Here is a 26,033-nt window from a genome sequence, read left to right as displayed (position 1 = left end):
TAAGATTAATGAGGCAGACATTGTCACCATTTTCCGAGAATGTATCATCCAGTGGAAAGACAAATGTGTGAATAAAATTACATATATGTTATGTGCTCCTAGAGAATAGTACAGAAACTAAAAACAAACAGCCTTCTTCAGTTTTAGATTAATTTTAACTTAAATAGCACTAAATTATTTTGTATAGGGTAATATGCCTTTAAATTTTCTTTATGTTTTCTGAATATTAAAAATTATGTAACACTTATCAAGCTGTTTCTGTGCAATGTGTTATATGCTGTAAGAAAAAGTATTATAGGATTTTAGAAGACAATGAAAGGCTATTTGGAGTACTATTCAGAAGGCAATGTGGCTATTTGGAGTACTCATGTATAACTGATAGGAATATTCATAGTTGAGAAAAAGGAAAGAGTTCTAATAAAGAACAAAACGTAAAAGGAAATAGAGTGGGGCCTTTAGCAAAATGTTCTGATAGTTTACTATTTTTTGTTTTATTTTGATTTTGTTAGAATTAAGTTCTAGTAAGGTCAGGTGATGTCCAGATTGTTAAAAAGCTTAAATGGTAAAGTGTGAAGGAGTTTGGGTTTTATTTATGTACAGTGGGAAGTGTATTTGCCCTAGAGATTGTAGACATATTAGACTGCCATAGTCCAACCCAGTGCTGATCATATTTTAATGTGTGCTGAAATCAACTTAAATTATACATTGTGATTACTCTGAAATGGCACTTGAGATTCTGCACTATCAAGAAGCTTCTAATTGAAGTCACTAGTTTTGGACTTGTAACCCCTTTCTGAGTAGTAATGGTTAGCATCTGTAAGTTAATTACTTAAACATGAGACTCCTTGGCCTTACACCAGATATATTGAATCAGAATTTCCAGGGATGAGACCAAAACTAAATTTAAAAACTACACACATATACCAGAAAAAAACGCGCGTGCACACACACACACACACACACACACACACAAAAACTTCCTCAGATGTTTCTGATAAATTCAATACCTGACCTTACTCAATTTTGCAGAATATTCACTGGACCAGCCTAGCAATGGGGAGACTAAAACTAAGCAAGAATGCAAAAGAGAGGCATATTTAAGGGACATTAAAAAAGAATGAGTTAGATTTTTTGAGTATTTATATTTGAGAAAAGGAGATATAATCTTATACATTTCTTAATTATCTGGCAAATAGGCTCAGTGGATAACCATTACATTGCTGAAGGTGAGTAATAAGTAATAAAGTAAGACAGAAAGAGACTGCTCTTGAGTTTTGATATGCCAAATTTGAGAAATGTAAATTTTTCAAAGTAATATGGTATTTAATGTATTAGCAAATATGTTTCCAGACTCCAAAATGATAAGCGGGACATGCATTCACACACACATACCCACACACACACACACACACAGACTAGGGACATGCATTCTCTCACACACACACACACACACACACACAATCTGTAATTAAAATATAGAAAAGGTGATTAAGGGATAAGGAGATGGTGGCCATATAGAAGCTGAGTCTCAAGTGCTTGAGAAGGACCAAACAAATGACTGGATTCAAATCTGGTTTCACCATGTATTGGCTGAGTGGCTAGTAGCAATGACACAATCCTTTGCCTCAGCCTTCTCATCTCTAAAATAGGAGTGAAATAGTATCTCTACTTGATAGAAATGTTTGAGGAATAAAGTAGTTACCGTGGGTATGCATAGTAAATATCATATGTGTTTGTAGCACAGGAAGATAGATAGAACACCAAGAGAAGAAAACAAAGAAGATATTGCTAAGAAACGAATATTTAAGGGATACATGGTAGAAGACATACTATATACTTCTATATACTATATACGATCCTTACTAATATAAGAATAGTCAGGAAAGTGAGCAAACTATAAATATGTAGGTGTCAGGAAACAGGAGGGTTAAAGAACAAAGTAGTTGGCAGGATCTCATTCTTATGTCAAATAAAATGAAAACTGAAAACTGTTGAGTTTGAAAATTATGGTTTATCTTAAGAGCACTAAACTTATTAGAATGGAGAGAACAGAATAGAAAATAAAGAAGAATGGGTACTAGAAAGTTCATTTTTTAAAACAATGTAGTGACAAGTAGGATATACTGTATTGAGAGAGGGTTAGGGAGATAATTTTTTTATATTATTTGGTTATTTTGTTTTATTTTCTCTTTTGGTTTTAAATTAGTATTTCTTGTTTAGGATGAAAATTATTAAAGAGTGTGCATAGCTTGACAGGAAAAGTGTTATAGAAAAAGAATCACTAAGAAGTTTAGGCCAGCTGCGTCAGCTCATTCCTGTAATCCTAGCACTTTGGGAGGCCAAGGCAGGCAGATCACCTGAGGTTGGGAGTTCGAGACCAACGTGACCAACATAGAGAAACCCCATCTCTACTAAAAATACAAAATCAGCTGGGCTTTGTGGCACATGGCTGTAATCCCAGCTACTCCGGAGGCTGAGGCAGGAGAATTGCTTGAATCCGGGAAACCGAGGTTGCGGTGAGCTGAGATCGCACCATTGCACTCTAGCCTGGGCAACAAGAGCGAAACTCTGACTCCAAAAAAAAAAAACGGTTTAATCAGTTAGCCCTGGAGGGATTCACATGACCTAGTAGCAGGGACATTTACTTTCCTAATTGAAGATGAGAAGATCAAAGAGGTTTGAGTACAGATATAAAGAGGTATGCAGGTAAAGAGGAACTACGGTAAAATCTTTATTTTCTTGTTACAATTAAAGAAACAATAAAAATTTAAAAAAAAATTCATGAGTTCCTAAAACGTTTGACGTTAGAGAATTTCTCTCCTAAGTGATCCAAGATTTCTGAAATTGTTTGAATACTGTAGCAATTTTCAGAATCAAATAACCCACCTAGGCTGTTGTAATACACTGTTATAAAAATCCAATAACAAAGAGAGAATAATTAAATAATGTAAATAATCTTACAGTAGATAACATTTTAAAATATGTTTCAATGAGAAAATTTTATTCATTTGCTATAATCAATAATTTATAAGAACATTTTAAGGAATAATACTCTGAGAGTTTCTATAATTACTAAATAAATATCTTAGTCTTTTAACTCTGTTAATGTGGAAGCCTAGAAAAATAAAAAAGTGCTCGTTGAAAAATGTTGCAGCTCATTGTCCCAAGATCAATCAGTGTCTTTATCTCCCCATGTCTCATGAAATTCTAAGTGAACCAAAGTAGGCGTTGTGTCAGATGGTTAGAAGACTGTTTCAGTTGTCAGTTTTTAAATCTCTGTAGGTGATAAACTCATTTTAAATGCCATTGCTAAATGTTGTATCAAATAGCAAAGGGCTCTTGGTACCCTGATGGAACTTAGAAATGCTAATACATTCATTATATTTATATTACTATAAATTTTAAAAATCTCTTTTGACTGTTTGCTCTGGATGCTTATATTATAAATATTTAACTTCTGTTATGATATTGATTTTCTTTGATATAACGTTACCTATGTTTTATTTTGAGAAATAATCTTTATTTAAAAAATAAATTTGGGCCAGGCACGGTGGCTCACGCCTGTAATCCCAGCACTTTGGGAGGCTGAGGGGGGCGGATCACAAAGTCCGGAGATCGACACCATCCTGGTTAACACGGTGAAACCCCGTCTCTACTAAAAGTACAAAAAAATGAGCCAGGAATGGTGGCGGGGCCTGCGGTCCCAGCTAGTGGGGAGGCTGAGGCAGGAGAATGGCGGGAACCCGGGAGGCAGAGCTTGCAGTGAGCCGAGATCGCGCCACTGCACTCAAGCCTGAGTGACAGAGAAGATTCCGCCTCAAAAAAAGAAAAAAGAAATAAATTTGTGGCCTTATATTTTTCCCTCCATTAGCTGATTATGAGAAATACTCAAAATTCTGTCTCCCTACCTTTCTCGGAGGTAAACACTCCATAGTGAAATTCTTTGTTGTATAAATAACCGTTTTGTTAACAGAGGTAGAAAATCGTAACCTCTTTAACTTTTCTCCTTTATCACTAATGTTTTAACTGATCACAGATGTAACTTACCTTGAATCTTTTGTTACATCTGTTCTACCTTTTCATATTCTTTGCCACAAGTCAACTCATATATTTATCACAACATACCCTCGTGTTTTTATCTCCCTTCATTCAATTTGTCAGTAATTTTACCTCACAACCAATCTTTACTAAATGCCAATTTTATCATGTAAGTTTTTATTTATAAGTAATTAATGGACAAAAGTTCAAGTCAGTTGTTTCTGATATTCTCCTGAGTCTTTTCCAAACTATTTTTCCAATATTTCAACAATATTCTAGATGAGATGAACCTTGTCTATACTGATCTGCTAATTTCCTGAATGTTCCTTGAACACCTCTGCCTTACCCACTGTGGAATGCCCTTATTCTTTTCTATCCCTTTATAACAATATCTATGGCATTTTTTATGTTTTATTTTCCTCTATAAAGTCTTCTTGATCATAAATTTTATAATGGCCGAAATTGATACAACCCATCTTATTTTATTTTTCATAATTTTATGTACCCCCATAGTCCTCACAAATGCATCTTAAACCCCTTGATATTAGAAAGTATTTCTTGCTACTTTTGTGTATGACCATATTTAGAAAAGGGATTTGCAAAATACATATAGTTAATAAATACTTATAAGTATAGTACATAATTTTTAATTTACCCAACTCTACTTTTAAGATTGTTATTTCATGCAATTCTTTGGGATTTATTCACAGAGAATATATGTTTATCATGCATTTACTTTTGAGTCCTTTGGTTTAAAACTTTTCCTTAAGTAAGAAATTTGTGATGATATTTATAGATAGCTATCAGATGTTTCATTCTTGAACAGTTTTCTCCAAACATAACTTTTTGACGTTAGGAAACCATTTAGTTTTCTTCTGACTGCTATAGGTGATGCACTCATCACCTACATTATATTGATGTGGGTCAAAAATCAGCCACTAGGGCAATGATTAAGGCACAACCTCAAATTTTAGTTCTGTAGGTTTTTACTAATATGTCAGTGTGTTTATATATATGTATATAGTTCAATTAGAGCAAATTTGGTCTTTGGGAAATATAGTGAAGTGGAGAATTATATTTTCTTCATATATTTTAAACATATATAGCAATGAAATATATCATTGTGCCCAGTCACCAAAATGTCCATGAATAATATGGCTTAATTAATATGTACATTGGTGATTTGTACTGAATGAAAAATTAACCAGATATTTAATATAAATTAACTAATTCCATGGTCAATTTTATTTTATTAAAATGAATTAATGTTATTTTTCACGTACATTGACAAATCAGTATAAACAGTTTTCAGAACTGTATTTGACTTTTAAAGTTTCTATATCTTCCAAGTTCTGTCTTTTTTATAAACCTTCCTTAGAGAAGCAAATTTACTCCTAAGGTCAGTGGTCGGCATTAAGTAATAATTCGCATACATTTCTTAGATGCTCTGATATCCTTAAATGAAGTCATTCCAAAATTATATGTTGTTAATGCAGTCGGTGTTCTGTACCCAGCATACGATAAGGTCTTGGTGTCAATTATTCTGCCATTCATTCATGTATTATTAGTTTGGGAGAAATAAAGTTTGATGAATGAGCCCTCAGTTCCAGAAATTTATATTTAAATAAGGTAGAAAACCAAATAGAATGATCAACAAAATATGTTTTATTTGTGTAATGGAAATTCCTACTGATCCAAGATATTTATTTATTGATACCATAGATGGGTCTATCACACACTGTTTTGTAAAGTTCATGATATTTTATGTTTTCTTTGAAGATAGAAAGTAGGAAGCCATGAAGGGTTGTATAAAAAAAGGAGGTTAGAACAGACAAAACAGTTTGGGCAAATGGACAGTGGTGGGCAAGTGTGAGTCAGTTGGAGAGGAGAGGAGAGAGAATGAATCCTAGGTGATCATAGCATTGGAAATGAGTAATAGCAAATAAACTTGGAAAAGCAATTGTCCTTCCAATTATAATTCGTATGGTAAGGGACAAATTAAATCCATTTTGAAGATTTTTTAGAGTGAAATTAAACATAGTTTTAGAAATATATGCATGCAGTAGCCTGAGAAATACATTAGAGGGAAAAGAGATTAAAGAGGCAAAAGTGAGAAAAAGACATGCACTGGTAGATGAAATATATTGAATTAAAATTAATGAGTGCATGTATTTAAAAATTTTAAAAATGCATACAAGTAGTTTATATTGGCAATGCTTGGAAACTGATTGATGGTGACTAAAAATAGGATAGTGAACAGTGAGCAAATTTTGATTTTAGAGGAATGTGTTTGGTTTGCATATAGAAAATTCAAAATTAAAGTATGCTAATGTTAACTGCAGGTTGCAGATTGCAAGATTAGATTTTGAGAAAGTACAGTTTTAGGGGATTCTATCTTAAAGAAGTAAGTAAAGGGAAGAAAGAAGAGAGAAAACACATAATTATAATTTCCCCCCTTTTTTTCAAACTTGTAATATATTTTCTGCTTCCTTCCCTTCTATCCATAAACATTCTCAAGTCTTCTCAATTTATAAAAGCTATGCCCTACTGCCCAGAATTCTGGATTCCAGTAACCCTATACATCTTTTTCAGATTCAAGCTTCTTATAAGGGCAATCTCAAATTTCTTGAGTTCTGCATTTTGCCTCTGTTGACCTCATTCCACTTAAGCTGACTTCAAAAAGAAAATTAGTTACTTATTTAAAGGAAAAAGAAATCTGAATTTTCATTGGAATTGGCATTAATGGTTTAACTCTCTTTTTCCCTTGCCTACTTTTCTTATTCTTTCTGATTTGCACTTTTCTTTTTCTTTCTGAAACGTTAGATATATTTGAACATTTATTGAGCCTCTATAATATCACAACCATTCTCTGAGTATTGGTGAATTATGAATAAAAATAGGACCCAGGAAAGTCACGTAGACCCTGCCCAAGTTTCCCAGAGAAGTTTCTGGAAAGGAGGAGGGAATTTAACAATGTAAGATGGAGAGTATGAGGAAACATGTTTTAAAGAGCTTAAACAGCATATTTACCAGTTTATTTTTTTGTCTCAATAAACATGTTGTTCCTTTCTCCTGTTCTTGATTACACATTTTATTTCTTTAAATACTTGCATTGTAGTTGTGTTATATCTTTAGCATAAAAATTGTGTTAGTTGTAATCTCATGGGTTTATTTCTCCTATTTGCTGTTTCAACTGACCCCTGCTTACGGGCCTTATTTCACCATGTGTTTTATAATGTCAGAATATACCCCTAGATTGAAGACAGCCTCATTTATAACATTATTGGCCAATATGGGCCTATGGTATGGTTCTTCTGAATGGTTTTTGTGATTGTTTTTGTCACTTAGCTGTGAGTCCTACATGTGAGACTGCTTTTTAGTTTTTCTCAAGTTGAGGTTTTCCAAAGCGCACATGTCTATAATTAAAATCCCAAACATGGGATACGGCAGAACTTCTGGTTTATCTAATGAGAAACATTTTCCCCCTTCCCAGCTTGGGGGAGGCAGGTTTCCTTGTAATTTCCCTTCACCATTGGGTTGATTGATTTTATACCCTCCCTTGATTGTAAATCTTATTCCTGTCCAGCGTTGCCTGGTGTTCTTTTTTTGTTTTTGTTTTGTGAGACAGAATTTCACTCTTGTTGCCCAGGCTGGATTGCAGTGGCGCTGTCTCGGCTCACCACAACCTCCGCCTTCTGGCTTCAAGCTCCTGCCTCAGGCTCTGCAGTAGCTGGGATTACAGGGTCCTGCCACCACACCCAGCTAATATTTGTATTTTTAGTAGAGACGGGGTTTCACCATGTTTGCCAGGCTGGTCTCGAACTCCTGACCTTGTGATCTGCCCTCCTCGGCCTCCCAAAGTGCTGGGATTACAGGCATGGTCATTATCTGGCGTGCTATCACAGCTTGTTGTTCTGGGAACACTTGGATCCTATCTGTGTGTAGTCTGTGTTCACTGAAATAGGCGTTTTGGTTACTATGATCAATAAATTCCCAGTGCAGGTGTGTACTCTAGTTTCAGGTCTTCCTTTATTTACCTCTTGCAGCTTTGTCACTTTGCCAAAAGCTCAGCTACATGTATTTAAGCGCATGGAAGGTGAGACGGAGTTTAGAAAGTAGTCATGCTCTCTTTTCTACCATATTGTTAGAAATACGTCAATTCATATTAAAATAACACTTTGTTTATCTTCTAAAATTCTAGATATTCAAGTATTTTATTTCAAATTTCACAAAAAAGATTATTTAAAATATCAGGCATCTCCTCTCTTTTATTGTCCTGGATCCTTCACTTAACTTATTGATCTTGTGAAAATCAGTACTTCTTCATCTTACTCTGTGCAGTGCTTTCTTTCCTTTGTATGCCTGCATTCACAGACATTTTTTTAGTAGGTGTCTACATGTAGTTAATTTACGTGTGTGTGTGTGTGTAGTTGTTGTAATGATAGTATAGGATTTATGCAGCCGTTGGGCAAACATTTATTTTTAGCTATTGCCCAATGTGCTTTCACATATAAGACCTAATCTCTGAATAAGGAATAGATTGTCTGAGTGTGAATTTGTTCATTTACCCTGACTAACCGAATATCAAACTATCATCTTGACTAAGTGCTGTATTTAGTCTGATTGTTAAATGCATAATAAAGTAACATGTATAATGATAGATCATGTTTTACAAAACTTGCATTTTTCTTTATAGGTTATAAAAAATTTGGGGGAAATAATCAGTGTTTGGACCACGTGGTTTACACATCATTCATTAAAATCTTACTACAAATCTTGTTTAAAAATCACCATTAATTGTTTCTCAATTTTTTTTCAGCTCTTCTTCAAGTGACAATTTCACTTAGCAAAGTAGAGCTTAGTGTGGGAGAATCTAAATTCTTCACATGTACAGGTATGTATTTCTATAAATATCTTCAGATAACTTGGTTTCTGTTAAAATATTAATAAAATACATTGGCTAAATTTAACTAGTTAAAAACTCAATTCTCTAACAGTAACATCTTACGTTTTTTGTTGTTGTTGTTGTTTTTGTTGTTTTTGAGACAGAGTCTCGCTCTGTCTCCCAGACTGGAGGGCAGTGGTGTCATCTCGGCTCACTGCAAACTCCCTCTCCTGGGTTCAAGCCATTCTCCTGCTTCAACCTCCTGAGTAGCTGGGACTACAGGGGCACACCACCACACCTGGCTAATTTTTGTATTTTTGTATTTTTTTTAGTAGAGATGGGGTTTCACCATGTTGGCCAGGCTGGTCTCAAACTCCTGACCTCAAGTGATCTGCCCGCCTTGGCTTCCCTAAGTGCTGGGATTACATTCTCCTGCCTCAGCCTCCTGAGTAGGTGGGACTACAGGTGCGCACCACCACGCCTGGCTAATTTTTGTATTTTTGTATTTTTTTAGTAGAGACAGGATTTCACCATGTTGGCCAGGCTGGTCTCAAACTCCTGACCTCAAGTGATCTGCCCACTTTGGCCTCCCTAAGCGCTGGGGTTACAGGTGTGAGCCATCGTTGGGTTTATAATTATTGGAAAAGTGTTAATAACCATAAATTGCATATTAAATGATATGAATTTTATTTTTGTTAATTTGTTAATTTAGACCGCTAATCTTGATCATTTATTTTGAAAATAACTTATGCATGCATTATATCTGATAACTTAAATCAATTTAAATATTATTTCTGTCTAAACAGTAATATTAGGATGAATATAGAGATTATAACTGAACCAATTTTGTAAATATGCAATGAATAAATTTGGTATGGCACACTGTACTATAGTTATACTTGAATGAAAATATTAGGCCAAAAATTTATTCTAATATTCATTGAAGAGATAGATAGTTATTTAGTCAGGAAAGCTTTGGCCAGATTTTTATGACAATGGAAAGAATCATATGTCATCATGCCTATAGCATATTTTATGGGCCTCATTCAGTATAATAATATACATACGATGTTCTTTGAAAAGACATTTAAATATTTCAGCATCAAAGTTTAATTAAACATATTATAGAACTGACAAATGAATACATTATTTATTTAGATTCAATATATTCATTTTTACAAATACAAGTCTTCATATCCAAACTATGATATACCTAAAGAATTTTTTAAACCTTAGTGCTAAAATTAGTTATGAGACTACTTTAGAATTGTTTCTAATCTTGATTACACTACAACTACTTAAAACTGGATTAAAATAGACACTAGAAACATAAAATGCGTTATAAATATTGTCTTGAGGATGACATTTATTTAAGCCAAGATTCAAATTTATAAATATAGAGATATAGTTATAACATTTTATAAATCATATTCAGAGTATATATGTATAAAATACCACATTTTATAGAAACATTAATAGAGCCCATGATTCTGTATACATTTTCCTTCTTAAAAGTGTGAATTGATAGTTATGTTAATACAAGTATTTGTATATTGACAAATGAAAAAATCAGAGAGTATGGAAGAGCTTGATTCAGCATCACATATGATGTTCGCAGAAATTTGACACAAGCATATAGGTCACTGTTTCTAAATCCCATCCATATTTTATTAATATCTTCATAAATTATGACGCACTGAATTCTATCACATAAAGATAGAATAATAAAACAGTTTAAAAATCAATTTTGAAAATACAATGAAGTTGTTGTACTTTTATGTATTTGTATATTTCTGTGAACTATGTTGTGTAGACTAATTGCCTGTATGTATTGCATAGCTCAAATTAAGACATGCTTTAAAAGTGAATTAAGGCCATTCATTGGTGATGAGTTTTACTCTTAATAAGAATGTAAACTGAGTAAGCATTTATTTTCTTTTATATAAAAATGTATCACCTAGAGCTTTTCTATAGTATTGGAAATAGTCTTATTTATATTAAATATAGTAGTAAAACAAGACTCTAAAAATAAAAATATTGGAAAACCATGCAAGCCACTATGCTTGTATGTATTTTTCTGCTACAATGCTGACAACCTAGATATGCCTCCAAAATTTCCAGACGCCTTAAAAATACAGAATCTAAAACTCAATAAAGTAAACATCTTAAATTTAAACTAGAAGGATGTTATACCCTCAAAGAGCTAAAGAAGTGTCATACAGAAAATTGTTGTAACTACATTTTAAGAAAATATAAAGTTTAATGCTATTTATAAATAATCTGTATAATAATCCAGCCTTATCAAAATGGAAAATTTTGATAGAAATTATTATTTGTTAGAGATACTTGAAAGAAAACACTTTTAACAGCTTTATGAAAATCCACAATAAACTGTCAATGAAAATGAAATTTATATTATATTAAGAATGAGAAGGTCCAAAATATTTATCAGAATATCCTGTTTAACTTTCTATATAAAGTATTATTTTGTATTATTCAAATATAAAGAAGTGCGTGTTTAAATTATTTTTTGTAACTTCTCCATAGATGGAGGAATTAAATAAAACACATCCCTCCCCTTCAAATACATTACTGTGTAACAACTATGGTTTTATTATTTGTTTAGAAAAAACTGAAGATAACGTAACTAAGATCTATTAAAGATTCACTAAACTTTCTTTCATACTTTTACTCAAGCATGTCTAATTTCTTATAGAAAGGAGGATAATTTGTTTCTAAAACTATTTCTTAGGAAAAATGAGAAGGGATAATTTTCTTCAAAGAGGTCCTGCAGATGTTAGTTGACTTTATACATTTCCCCACTGATACTTTTGAGTTAATAGTGTATGCTGCTTCCATAAATGCTATCTGAAGTAATTAGGTGAAATACATCCTTTTGGTGACTAAAAGCAGACACAGAAATCTTCAGCTTTTACGAAAGGATAATAACCTAGATTCTGAATTGGAAAACTTAAATAAATGTTTACCCTGTAATGATTTGGTTATAATTACCTAGAAGTGTAAGTATCATTTTGATGCATTGTAATTATCATATGATTAAGTAGTTAACAGTTTTAGATTAAAATAATGAAACTACTTATTTCTCTTGGGAAAAGAAATTAGGACATCATTATAAAAATGGTCATTGGCCTTATCTATTCAAGTTTAGCAACAAGGGAAATTAATTTCAAATTTAGTATTATCAAAGGCCAAAGTTTGTTTTGTGAAAGATTTACATTTTTTTAAGCTTGGCATTATCAGAGTTTTAAGTGCTATCTCCTGACCCTAGCAAAGACAATTGAGCAAATGAAATCATATTAATAATTGTGGTTCTGTTCAGATATTATCTTTAAGTGGGTTTTATGCCTGGCTCGGTGGTCAAGGAAGTTTCAGAACTTAAATGTAATAATCAATTGATTACTAAGGGAAAATTTCAACAATCATAGCTTAAATACTACACAAGAAGTTTGCTGTGAAAGTTTTAGGTATTGCTTACTCAAGCATGAATCCTCCATGTTGGTTAAACAAAGATGAACATTTGCACTAACGTTTGCATTTACTTTCAGTTTTGTAAGCTTCTCGGATTTCCAGTCTCTTACATAAATTTTTTCTAAATTGTTATATTATTACATAATAGTAAATGCCAATGCTCAAACAAATATTTGCAACATATTTTCAAACCTTTGTTTTCCATGGCTCTTTGCAGCGATTGGTGAACCTGAAAGTATAGATTGGTATAATCCTCAAGGAGAGAAGATAATTTCAACACAGAGGATAGTAGTGCAAAAGGAAGGTGTTAGGTCACGGTTAACCATCTACAATGCAAATATAGAAGATGCAGGGATATATCGTTGTCAAGCAACAGATGCCAAAGGACAGACACAAGAAGCTACAGTAGTTTTGGAAATTTACCGTAAGTCATGTGTTTTTATGTTTTAGTTTATTAAATTTCAGTTGCTTATAAATAATTGAAATAAAATAAAATGTTTCATAATAAAACTTAACACTTATTAAGAACTACATGCTTTAAAAATAAATATCATTTATTTATGCTTTACCAGACTGTATCTTAGAATACAATAGATAACAGATAATAAGTGGTTATAAACATATATATGGCATCAATTATATTAATAATATTAATAAAAATCTTTTCATTTTCTCAAGCCATTAAGAATTTACTGGGTAGATAGAGAATAGTGGTTTATTTAGTGGTATGATATTTATTCAGTGTTTTTTTTTCACTGTAAAATAGAAGGTCATGATTAGAATAAATGAAAATGTGTGACAGCCCTGACCATTGTAGAATGAGAATCTGGGGAAGGGTGAGTGAACAGGAGTAGTCAGAAAGTTGAAACTAATCTGGTAGCCAATAATATTAAGCCAGGCTTCTTTACCACTAAGTGTTTTAATGAGCAAAGTTTTCCACATTTGCACTTCTTTTTAGGTACTGGGATAGATTTCTTCCTGTGTTCCTTTCTCCTTCTCATGTTTAGGAATCATTAACCTGTTTAGGAACATTGAAATCTGTTGACTCCTATATTTTAAAGCAAGATATTCCAATTACTTTTGTGACCTTGAGCAAATCATGTAACCTCTCTGTCTTTAGTTTCCTCATATATAAAATGAGGATAATAATGGTACCTATGTGATATATAGAGTTTGAGTACTACCTTAAATTATATTGCATAAAGTACTTTAAAACAATGTCTTACAATTAATAGGTAGTTAGCATTTCTACCAATGATAAATTATATATATATATATATTTGGAATGCAAGCCCTTAAATCATCTCATATCTGTAGCTTTGTGTTTTGTTTATTATTCTAGAAATAGGATATGAAAAACAAAGTCAGAACATTCCTACAGTAGGACTTCCTGTTTGATGACCAGGGCAATTTGTGGGCACATTGTTGCTCTTGTGTTTCCTGGTTTGGAATTTTTCCCTCCCATTTGATTCTAAGCTTCTGAAGAAATGATATTGTCTTAATTTATGTAATCCCCTGGAGTATCTATTTCACAATAGCAAATAATTAAATTGAAATGGCCATTTTATAGACATAGTGTTTGGAAATACTTTTATTATTTTAAATGATGCAAAAGAAGAATCCTGACATTTTATTTGTGAAGGTAAACAACAAATTTTTGCAAGAACAATTCATTACTTCTATGAGAATTTCTCATCAAGCATAAATATCCATGTTCATTCATTCATTCATTCATTCATTCATTCAAGACACTTATTGGGTGTGTATACACTATAATTCTGAGTCCCAGCCAGAGACAGATAATAAATAAGCTGAAACAAATACACAGATGCTAGCTAAACATGCTGTGGAATTCTATGGAAAATGAATTACGTGGAGTGGAAAGGTAAGGAACCTTGAAATGGAAAGGAATATTGCTATTTTATATAGGCAGGTTGGATAAGAATCTGAATGAATTGAAGGGGGTACAAATGCCCTGTGGTGAGAACAAACCTGGAATGTTCAAGGAACCTCTAAGAAGACAGTTTTCCTGTAGCAGAGTGACAAGGAAGAGAGAGGAGAAACTGGGATTGGAGTTGAGGAGATAGACTCCAGTTTATATAGAACCTCATATCGCATTGAAAGATCTTTGGATTATATTCTCAGTGAGATAGGAAGGTATTAGGGAGAAGAAGTAGACTATCTAGTTTAAGATTTTAAAGTATCTAGGTTTTCCTAATGATTTTTTTATAGTATCAATGGAGTCTGGATTATGTTATTGGGAGAAAGAAGCAATGATACTGTTGTGATTTGTGATTTGTTTTACTTTGTTGATACAGAAAAACTCACTTTCAGAGAAGTGGTATCTCCACAAGAATTCAAACAAGGAGAAGATGCAGAAGTGGTTTGCCGAGTTAGCAGTTCACCTGCGCCTGCTGTCAGCTGGTTGTATCATAATGAGGAAGTCACCGCTATTTCCGACAGTTAGTATTTTGGTAACTCCCTAAGTTATATGTTCTAATACTATTGCAGTTTTTAAAAATCTGAATCTGTGTGTGTAATTGTAGAAATTGGAATTTTTGACCCTGAATATTCAACAACTATTTTGAGAACCTGTAAGCTCTGCATGAGGATTTTGCAATCTAGGGGTCTCGGGGCAAATTCACCGCCCTTTACCCCTCTGTTGTAATCAGAACACAGTTATGCCCATTCGCCACATACTGTCTATGGCAGCTTTGGAGGCAGAGCTGAGAAGCTGTGGCACAGTTGATTCAGCCTAAACAAAAATACAATCATTAGTATCTGGAGGTTTACGGAAAAGGTTTGCTGACCTTTGCTCTAGTGTCAAGGAAAGTTTATATATTATAAGCAGTACTAAGTACATGAAGGAGTACATCCTGTTGTATTCAAATTCTATATAATTTATACATGATTCTATGGGATCACTATATATAAACTTAATATCAATGTGAATCATGTTTATTATTCTGGGGCTGTACTTTCAAGGATACTTACCTGTTCTAAATATTATAGGAAGATCCGTAGAGATAATAGAAATGTACATTCATTCAGATTGTCCTCATGATTTTGATTTAGACTGAGCTACAATTTCAGAATAATATGACATCTGAAATCAAATGTATAATTTGCTTACATTATGTTCCTTTACCATGTGCATAGGGAGCATTTTCAATTTAGAATATTTTTCAATGCACCTGCATTGCAGAGAGGTACAAAATAATTGAATCTTTTAAAGTACTTTCCATCTTCGATGATTCTGATTTGTGTCCAAGGTATGAAGATTCTACAGCATAAAGGAGAGACAGAAAATAATATCTATTCTTGAATATGTGGGAAGAATGTATGATAATCATGTTCAATAGTCATTTTTTTTAATTTTGAAAGAATTTTTCTGAGCTTAGCATATTCAATGCTTGTCAGTTTCCATTATAATACATTAATGAGAAATAACACTTTATTTCCTCTTGTTTCAGCATAACTCTGTAGAGTGTATTAACAAGTCATATGAGTAAATGGTTCTGATGTATTTTTAGCTCTTTTCCCCTCAATAATAAAGAAAAAGCAGTGATTTTGTAATGGTGGAATGACAATGTCTAAATATTTTCAGATTGTCTAATCTTACAATCTGTAGGTTTATTGTAAACCTTTATTAATAGAATATTTTAAAGTAAATTTTATTTTTAAAAGGCATGTAGAGCAAAGCCTCAAAGCAAAGACTGATGACAACAGGAAGTGGTGATGGAGAAGTAATATTTCCATGCTGCAACTCATACATATTTCCCCAGCATCCCAGGACTAAATGACGTACAGCCAAATTTCCATTTTGGCTTTCCTCCTTTCCTTGACCCTGAAGCTTTGAACATCTTTTCTAAATGTTCTGTGCCTAAATCAGACTCATTATCTGTTAGACATAGATGATTGCCTTCATTTAAAATAATGGCTTTGTGTCATAAATGAGACATTCGACATAAAGTTGTTTCTTGACATCTATGGGTGATTTGTTCCAGAACCTCCCACAGATACCAAAATAAGCCGATGCCAAAGTATCTTATATAAAAAAGGATAGTATTTGATATAACCTGTGTATATCCTACCATATATTCAAAATTATATCTGGATTATTCATAATATCAGATAAAACATAAAGACTATGTCCATGGTTGCTATACAGTATTATTTGGGAAATAATGACAAGGAATAGCCTGTACATGTTTGATAAAGATGCAGTTTAAAAAAACATATTTTTCATCAGCAGTTGTTTGAATCCACGTATGTGGAATCCATAGATAGGGGAGCCAGCTATACTTCATTTGTTAAGTGAATGAATAAAATAATTTGGCTATATGTTAGATTCTTAATAAATGACATACATCACTCTCATTCCTTCTCTATGAGTTTTTAAATCTTAGAATCGGTTTTGCTAAAATTACATGCATTTAGGTTATATCTAGAACCAGAAAATTCAATGTAGAAGAAATGGGTATAGTTTAACATGAAACATAAGACTAAGTTGTGTAGCAGGTGAAAAATAAAATAAAATAAATAAAATAGTATTTTTAACTATAGAATTTAAAGTATTCAAGTAAATTATCAGGAACAACACACTTCTCTAACCTTGTAATAGTGTAGAAACTTATCACATAACTCATTATTGAACAATTTGTACATTTATAATGAATTCATATGAAATAGTGTTATTCACTGCTTATACCTCATATAGTCGCTTTATTAAAGCTAATGAAATAAGATCAAGTTTACAATTATGTATGAGGATTTAGAACAATGTCACAGACCCAGATATCTTTCTTTTGCTGTAATCTGATTCAAAAGTAAAATATAGATATTCCAGAGGAAACAATGAAAGCTTGGAAATGCTCATCTTATTAGCTATGCTTTTGATTGTAGCTGTGTGGCAGATATTCAGAATTAAATTTCCTGCAGAAAAGCAGTGGAGATTTTCCATGTTACTCATAGAAAGGAGATTCATATTCTAAAGGATCTAAGCATTGTGGGAGTAAAGATGACATTTTATTATACAAGTTGAATATCCTGACTTTTAGTGTCATCTTGATGGAAGGATATGCTATTTGCTGATAACAGTTCAACCTTGGCCTGTTTGGAAATTATCTCTTAAATTTTGTAAATGCTTTAGTCAACACCTAATTGATATACTCCTTCTGCATTAAAAAACAGATTAAAATTACCTTGTTCAATACAATTTTTATATAACCTACTTCTAGTATAAAATACTAATTCCACAATTATTGAATACATAGGATCTATTCTGTAGTGCACCAGATGTTTATGATTCATGGTAAGCAAGATAAGTTCACTGCCTTCAAAATACTAACCATCTAGAGGGAAAAATAAATAGGTAAATCAGTGTGAGAACAAGATACATTGAGTCTATGATAACGAAATTGTGGTAATAAAGGATGATAAAATAAATGTAAACTACTTAGGATAAGAGAGAGTATCAAAGATGCCTGTCAGGAGGAAAAAGTTAACCTTTATATATAGAGACACATATTAGCCAGGCAAACATCGGTGCGGAATTTTCGGGAAGAGAGAAGACCATGTGCAATGGCACAGAGGTGAAAGGCAGCATAAAAGCATATTTCTGAAACTGGAATAAGTTTATTATTACTAGAACTTATTAATAAGTGCAACTTAAATACTTATACAAATGAGTAAATCTAGCTAAGATTTTTCAATGAAGGACTAATAAGAAAGGAAGCTGAAGAAGGAGGTCAAACCAAGTCAACACAGCCTTGATATCTGCTACAGAGTTTGTAATTTATTCAAAGGGGGCATCATTAAAGGGATTTAATCAATGCAGTGACATAACCTAATATGCAGTTGAGAAGAATATTTATATGTCAGTGAAGAGAACAAATTAGATGGGAGACAAGGCAAAACTCCTGAGACTGAGAATAGTTCAGGTCATAATGAAATATGGCTGAGGGAGAAGAAGACTTAAAGAATTATAAACAGAGAAGTGATGAGACATGGAGTCTGATTGGGTGTTCAGACTCAGAGAGATGAAGGTATCAAGAATGACTCGTGGAATTTGCCTTCCCCGGAGTTCCATCACTTATGGAATATTCCTTTGGCAACTAGTTCCATGTAAAGGCATGTGAAGACAGAACTGTCGAATGCCAGATGATAAATTTCAGGTGGAGATACTGAACTAAATTTTAGATATACTGATATCAAGGTACTTAAATTCCTCCTAAGTACATATATCTAGTAGACTGTTAAAAATGCTACGGAACTCACAGGAATGATCTGATCTGAAGAAAAATGGTGAGTCTTTAAGATACAGATGGTGATTGAAGCCATGTGGATAGATGAGACAAATCATTGAGTGGGCAGCTAATGAGGAAAAAACAGGACTTAGAAATAACTAAGTTATTACAGGCGTGGTGGCTCACACCTGTAATCCCAGCACTCTGGGAGGCCAAGGAGGGCGGATCATGAGGTCAGGAGATTGAGACCATCCTGGCTAACATGGTGAAACCCCGTCTCTACCAAAAATACAAAAAAAAAAAAAAAAAAAAAAAAAATTAGCTGGGCGTGGTGGCCGGCGCCTGTAGTCCCAGCTACTTGGGAGGCTGAGACAGGAGAATGGCGTGAACCCGGGACGTGGAGCTTGCAGTGAGCCGAGATCGCACCACTGCACTCCAGCCTGGGCAACAAAGCAAGACTCTGTCTCAAAAAAAAAAAAAAAAAAAGAGAGAAATAACTAAGTTAAGGAAACAAAGCAGACACTTTATTGGTTATTATCTGATTACACTTATTTTCTTACTTTGATAATGAAAATTGGGTTTCTGTATAACTGAGAAAAACAATCTAAAATAAAATTTCAAATAAAATAGTTATTTGTGACTGATTAAAGCTATGCTTTCTTCAAATGTTTTCTGGAAACACCTATTATGGGCTTTGTTTTGATGATAGTTTACTAACAATATCGAATTCATGGGCCTCACAAACACATTTGGAATCTGACATGCAATTTTCACATAGTTTTCTGTGTGGAAAATATTTTACATATATAAACATATATATAATATGTATTTCGATTTAGCAGGTAATTAATGTTGTCCTAAAGTTTAAAGTTTTCATTCAGTAGAAATAATGCATTAAAATGGCCATTGCAAACTCAAATTTTTCAATGAAAAAAATGCTGATAAATTCCCATAAAATATGTATTATGTGATTCTAATTATTGCTCCTTAATGTAAAGCACTGCCTTTCTGATTAAAACAATATTTCTCCTTACTATTCATATTTTTCCTAATTCACATTAAATATCAGTAAAAATCATTATAGGTGAAGGATGATAGGTATTTTAGCAAGTTACAAAATGCAGTAATACAATGATCTAAGTATGATAATATTCCTCTTCATTTTAAATTTTATTTATAATTGCCTCTCTTCTAAATTTCTGGCCACACACTTGAAGAGAGGATTTTTAATTGACTTTGAAACTTTATGACATTTCAGGAGTTTTGAGTTATTTCAGGACCACTTATGAGTTATCCTCTAACCTTTCTTGTGGATTGGTTTTCTTTCTCCCCGGTCTTTCTTTTGATGAGGGCATTTCATGTTTATGCTTTAATTTACTGGGGGAAAGAATCTGAACAAACATTTTTTGTCTCTCTTCTTAGGTTCAACCTAAGGAAAAAGTGAACATTATGGAAAAGTTTACACCTCATGGGCTGCAAGTCATGTGGCCATAGCATTAGAACACTATTTTCACTTTGGGGGAGCCTCTGAATCTGTGCATTTCCACCCCTGATTAGTTATCTCTTAAACAAAAAGCAACCACATGCTTGTCGGTTTAATGAGTATCTATGCCCTGATGGCTCTTCTATTTGTTATTTCTAGCCCAAACTTCTCCCCTCTCAGTAAGGAACTACTATGACAAATTCACCCCCAAATCAGAGTGGCCTACTACCCTAGCAGTTTATGGCTGACTCCCCTAGCAGTTTATGGCTCATGCAAAGTCCAATTGGTGGCAGAGGTAGAGGAAGGATCCTACCATATCCCTTCCTTGATCAGGCTGATGGAGACTCTGCCTTTTTCACACATGGCTTCAGTGGTTTTTCCAACCTCATTATCAAGCCAATAGAGAGGGATAAAAGCAGTAATCATTGGAACTGTCCCAAAGAGTAAACAATCGACTGTAGATATATTAAAGGCTGGGTACCTTAAAATATCAGCTTTCTACCTGATCAAAAAGCTAAAGGGATAGAAGCGGTGTGTTTCTTATTCATCAAAGTGTCTTATATACAGTATCCAGCAAACAGATAATAGTCAATGAGATCTATGGATGTGTTAATTAAGGAAATTTAAGATATTGCCCATACAAAGAGTTTCAAAATTGGACTATATGTAAAAGCATTCTTTGAATGATAAGGTGAGAGAAGGTTTTAGCATGGCAGCAAGATTGTGATGCTTATAAAATCAGGGCTGACACAAAAAATAATGCCAGGTTGAGATGCTGCTTAGGCGTCACAGATTACTGTAGCGGATTACTTTACACGATCCGTGAATGTAGGCTGTATACCAGCTTATTTATATATATATGCATGTGCGCATACACACACACACAAATGGAATCTTGAAATAAAATAACAAAATATAATCGATTTACTCTTTTACAGATTATCTTGTTAGCCAAAAAAACCCTTAAATAAATTTGAGATATAATCATTTTATGTCCTTTATATGACTCGAATATTATTATATCATTTAGTTGCCTCAACAGAGATGCAAAATTTTTAATTATTGTATAAAGAAGGAATGTTGAATAAATTTTCTAGCCCTTTTCAACCCATGTTGCCACATATTTGCAGTCAAAAGTTTGCACATCTGTGATACCTAATCTCTCTGCATTGTTCTTTTGTGTATCATTTCTGCATCCAAAGTACCAAGGGGAAATAACAGCCTGACCATTTTATGTGGATATAAAGTCTTGAATGTATTTTATTTTTTTTTTTAGGAAAAAAAAAAGGTGTAACAAAGCAGCGTAGAGTAGAAACATTGAAGTCATGAAATTACATCTTACTTTCAAATTTGAATTTGCTGATGAAAAGCTTGATAGTGTCAGAGAGTGCCATATTTTAACTATTAACAATTTAGAGCACTCTGAACTTAGCCTTCAATTATCGATATCATTTTCTCCCCTTTGCTTTCTTTCCAGATCGGTTCGCTATGTTAGCAAACAATAACCTGCAGATTCTCAGCATCAATAAAAGCGATGAAGGTATATACAGATGTGAAGGAAGAGTGGAGGCCAGGGGAGAAATTGACTTCCGTGATATCATTGTTATTGTTAATGGTAAGCAGTAAATAATTTGTACATGTTTTATGGTTTCATTTTAGCAATGCTTTTTACTAAATGGCAACCATGTGAACTCAAAATACAAGTTTTATCTAATAAACCTCTTCTATACCAGGAAACAATCTTTCTATCTTTATTATGGCATCAGTAACATTGTATTACAGCCTCAAGGCAGGATCCATGACTTATTTTACATTGTCATTCTCATAACCCTTTTCAAATAGGCCATATGTGAGCAATTGCCTTTTGCTGGAATTGTAGTTGTTGAAAGAATATCAAATAAACATAGTACAGTATCATACTAAATGTCACTTTTAAATTACATGAATTTTTTGTTGCTTAAATTTACGTGTTTTACACTAGTTACATTTTTCTCAAATTTAAAAATTAAATTTTTAGGTTTTATTTACAAGTATTAATGGACATTATTGACTGGTTTTATGAAATCTCTTGCTCCAAAGTTGCTTCTCCTATATAGTTCTTGCCTGTGTTAACACGACATTCTATGCAGCTGGAAAATATGTTACAGTTATCTTGGATGTCTCCTGTACTAGCCCATTTTCACACTGCTATAAAGAATACTCGAGACTGAGTAATATAAAGAAAGGAGATTTAATTGACTCACAGTTCCAAATGACTGGGAAGGCCTCAAGACACTTACATCATGGCGGAAGGCAGAGGAGAAGCAAAGGCACCTCTTACATGACAGCAGGCAAGAGTGTGTGAGAAAGAGTGAGGAAATGCCACACTTAAAGCCATCAGCTCCCATGAGAACTCCCTCACTGTCACAAGAACAGCTTGGGGAAAACGGCCTCCACGATCCAGTCACCTCCCACTAGTTCCCTCCCTTGGATACCTGGGAATTATTAATACAACATGGGATGAAATTTTGTTGAAGACACCGAGATTTTGTTGAACCATGTCATCTCCATTTTGTCAATCTAATCTGTTATCAAGACATATCCATTGTATATTTTAACATCTCTCAAACATACTCTATTTTCTCTATCATCTTGTTTTCCATGAGAGTACTGATCTAATTTGTTTTTTCTGAAATTCATACAACTTGGTTTCTCTACACTTCATCTCAAAATTCCACCTTTCTCTCCACCAAGACTTTCAACTGTAATAATTCTTCAGTGCTTCTCACTACTGTTAAGACAAAATCAAAATGACTTTTCATGGCATAAAAAACCCATTATGATCCACCCCTTCCCTAAGCATTCTGCCATTAGATATCAGTCACAGGGAAACTGGGTCTTTAGAGGAGATCTAGCATTTTTGAATGGCCTTTTTAGAAGTACAGAGTCTGATATTTTTTATTAAGGGTGCCATAATGAGAGGAGTAGTTAACCTTCAGTGCGAGAGGAAGATTTCAGTGCATAAAGGATAGGTTTAAATAGGGAGGTGTCTGTACCTACACCTTCATCTAGATCTATATGTAACTCTTTTTTTCTCTTTATTATATACAGTAAACAAGGGTAGTATATAGTGGCTATTTAGTTTGTTAATTATCAAATTGTCTACCATACTTTGTATCCAAAAAGATTTATGGTGAAATATGTAAGTGTATTTTATCATGAGCAGTCTTTGTGTTAAGTGCGTACTTATGAAAAAGGGAATTATAATAAAAATTAATATATGTAAAATTCTTTAAAATTGGTAAGCTTATAGGAAACAGTATATAAGTATTTCCTATTATAGTTATATATACATATAATTACACTAAAATATTAATTCAAGTTTGATATTAAAATGAAATTTATACAGTAGGCATAGTAACCCTTTGATATTCATTCTGCTATTGTAGTTTCTACTTTAATATGTGGTTGGTGCAAAAGTACTTGCGGTGTTTATCATTACTTTTAATGGCAGAAACCGTACTTATTTTTGCACCAACCTAATATTTTCTTTAATATATTTATAGCATGTAGTCATCTATTTCCCTACTAGAATATCTGTGTTTGTGTACTTATGATTACATTCATTTTAAAGGAATCATTATTCAGGTATGAATATTCTTTTAATAAAGTGTCAATCTTCATGTCCATCATGGTCTGCATTTAAACTGGAATATTTGGTTTTATATTTCTATACTTATTTATTTCAGGATTTATAAAGAGACAAATATAGGAATATGTTTTTATGTGCCATTCTGATCAATCATGCAAATAATTCCTGTTTTGTCTGTATAGTTTGACCCTCCCAAAAGCAAATTCTTCTTCTCCGTCTCCCACTTTCCTCTAACAAAATCAACCATAGATTCTAATGTGACTTTCTTTGCTTGGACATTGATAATGAGTCTCATTTTTTCCCTTTTGGATCACAAACTCTAATAGCTTAAAAGTCCTGGTATCTCTTTTATTTTAAATAAATGTTCATAAAATCAGGTATCTATTGATTTTTGTTCTGGAGGATGCAGAACAAAAATTGGACACTGCCGAGGAATGCATTGACTAATGCTATCAGACGACTGTGCTTTTCTCTCACATTTTGCCTTAACTTAAGCCAGAAAAATCATTTTACTTCAGTCTTATTGACTTTCACCCTGCTTACTGGCTCCTTTTAAATCTTGAGTTTTTTTTAAAAGTTTTCACTTATTATGCCTCTTTTATAAAACTCCTTAACGATGTTTCAGTGAAAATTTTGAGGCTGCAAAAAATAATACCAATAAAATAAAAGCACTACTTTTATTCATATTATTGGATCTTTAATTACAGACTGACTACTGCCGTATTCTCTTCCTCTCAATTTACATTCCCAGTCCTCTCACTTAATTGCTGCTAATTTTTATCTTTACCAATTTGACATTTATTCTGGTCCTCTTTCATTCATCCTCTTCCACCTCAAGTATACCAAAGTCCCACCCAAATGCCCCAGTCAAGTGTTTTTCCATATGCAACGTTTCCTTGTCAAATCTTGGCCTTGTAGGAGGACCTGCCCTTTATTCTATGTTTTGTTCTTTGCAAACTTTTCCATCACATTTCTATCATACCAATTCATACTCTTTTGCTTCAATAATTAGTTGAAAGATATCCTTGCTGGCTTCCTTTGTAGTACCAGCAATAATAAATGTTTAAGATCTTATTACTTATTTTATTTTTTTCTTACCTCCCTCTATGACTTTCTTAATGTATTTTTGAATGCCTGGTATTGTTTTTCACAAATATTCTTCCCCTTCGTTGAAGAAGGTTATAAATCAGTGCCTTTGATGTGGGAAGTATGGTGCCTCCAATGGAAGGATTATGCCTTGTCACCCAGTTGATCATGTGACTTGCTCTAGCCAATGGCATAGAAGCAAGCAAAATACACACCATGACTGAAATCAAACTACAAGAAAACATCACATATTTTCTCTTAATTCTCTTGTCTTTTCCTTCTGCCATGAAAATAGCATGACCCAAATAGGGACTTCCCTTCATTCTGGGCACCTTGATGGAGACGGGAGGAGCAGAGTCACAGATGATCTGCCGGTGCAGGCAACATAACATGAGTACAAAATAAAACATGTTTTTAAGCACTGAGATGTTTAAAGTTATTATCATACACACACACACACACACACACACACACACAGACAAATGCAAAACCAGTGCTTTTGTCTGTTTTGTTTCTCTCTCTGTCTTTAAACATTCAATTTAAGCACCATCTGACCTAGGTGTACCTTTGAAATTACCTGGGTGTCCCTTTTCACCTTCCCTGATAGTGATCATTTATGACAATTTTTATTACCTTATTGAAATACTGGAAATTTAGCTGAAGAGTTTTTACTGTCATTTCAAAATTATTTTATATTTATTTCATATATTTATTCAACAGGTATATGCAAAGTGCTGGCTATATGTTTTACACGATATTGTGCTTGGACTACTAATATTCCTAACACAGCATCATTTCCCTTAAGACACTTAGAGTTTTATCTCAACAACTTAAAAGAATCAACTTTACTAAAGTCCTTTATTGTTTTTGGGGTAGCTGGATTCAAAAGCATTTAACAAATGCAGTTTTACTAGATAGTCACAGACTATGGACATCCAATGAGAATGGACACCCAATGCAGCTGAAGAAAGGAGAGTTCCCTGGTATTAAAGATAAATATAATTAAGGAAAACTGTTATTTCGGAGAATAGAGCAAGAATATGTTGCAGACAGAAAGACCAACACTTGTAAAACAAACAAGAGCATAAGGTGTGAAAAAATCCAAGCACCTAACTGTGATTGAAATATACTGTTTTTAACAGGAATAAGAGTTATGGTGTGTTGATTGGTTTG

General features: G+C 33.2%; 1 protein-coding gene across 3 annotated transcripts in view; it reads left to right on the top strand.

Moving 5' to 3' along the window:
• Positions 1–26,033, top strand: part of NCAM2 (neural cell adhesion molecule 2) — a 561,362-nt gene that overhangs the window by 284,419 nt on the left and 250,910 nt on the right. For all 3 annotated transcript variants that reach the window (XM_007966565.3, XM_007966576.3, XM_037982819.2), the window contains exons 2-5: positions 8,858–8,932; positions 12,630–12,836; positions 14,731–14,874; positions 21,621–21,758. In XM_007966565.3, coding sequence (XP_007964756.1) covers positions 8,858–8,932; positions 12,630–12,836; positions 14,731–14,874; positions 21,621–21,758 — 564 coding nt within the window. The remainder of the gene's footprint in view (positions 1–8,857; positions 8,933–12,629; positions 12,837–14,730; positions 14,875–21,620; positions 21,759–26,033) is intronic.

This window comes from Chlorocebus sabaeus, chromosome 2 (genome assembly GCF_047675955.1).
Source record: "Chlorocebus sabaeus isolate Y175 chromosome 2, mChlSab1.0.hap1, whole genome shotgun sequence".
Taxonomy (NCBI): Eukaryota; Metazoa; Chordata; class Mammalia; order Primates; family Cercopithecidae; genus Chlorocebus; species Chlorocebus sabaeus.
The sequence above is the reverse complement of the archived record's forward strand: the minus strand, read 5'-3'. Positions and strand labels throughout refer to the sequence as shown.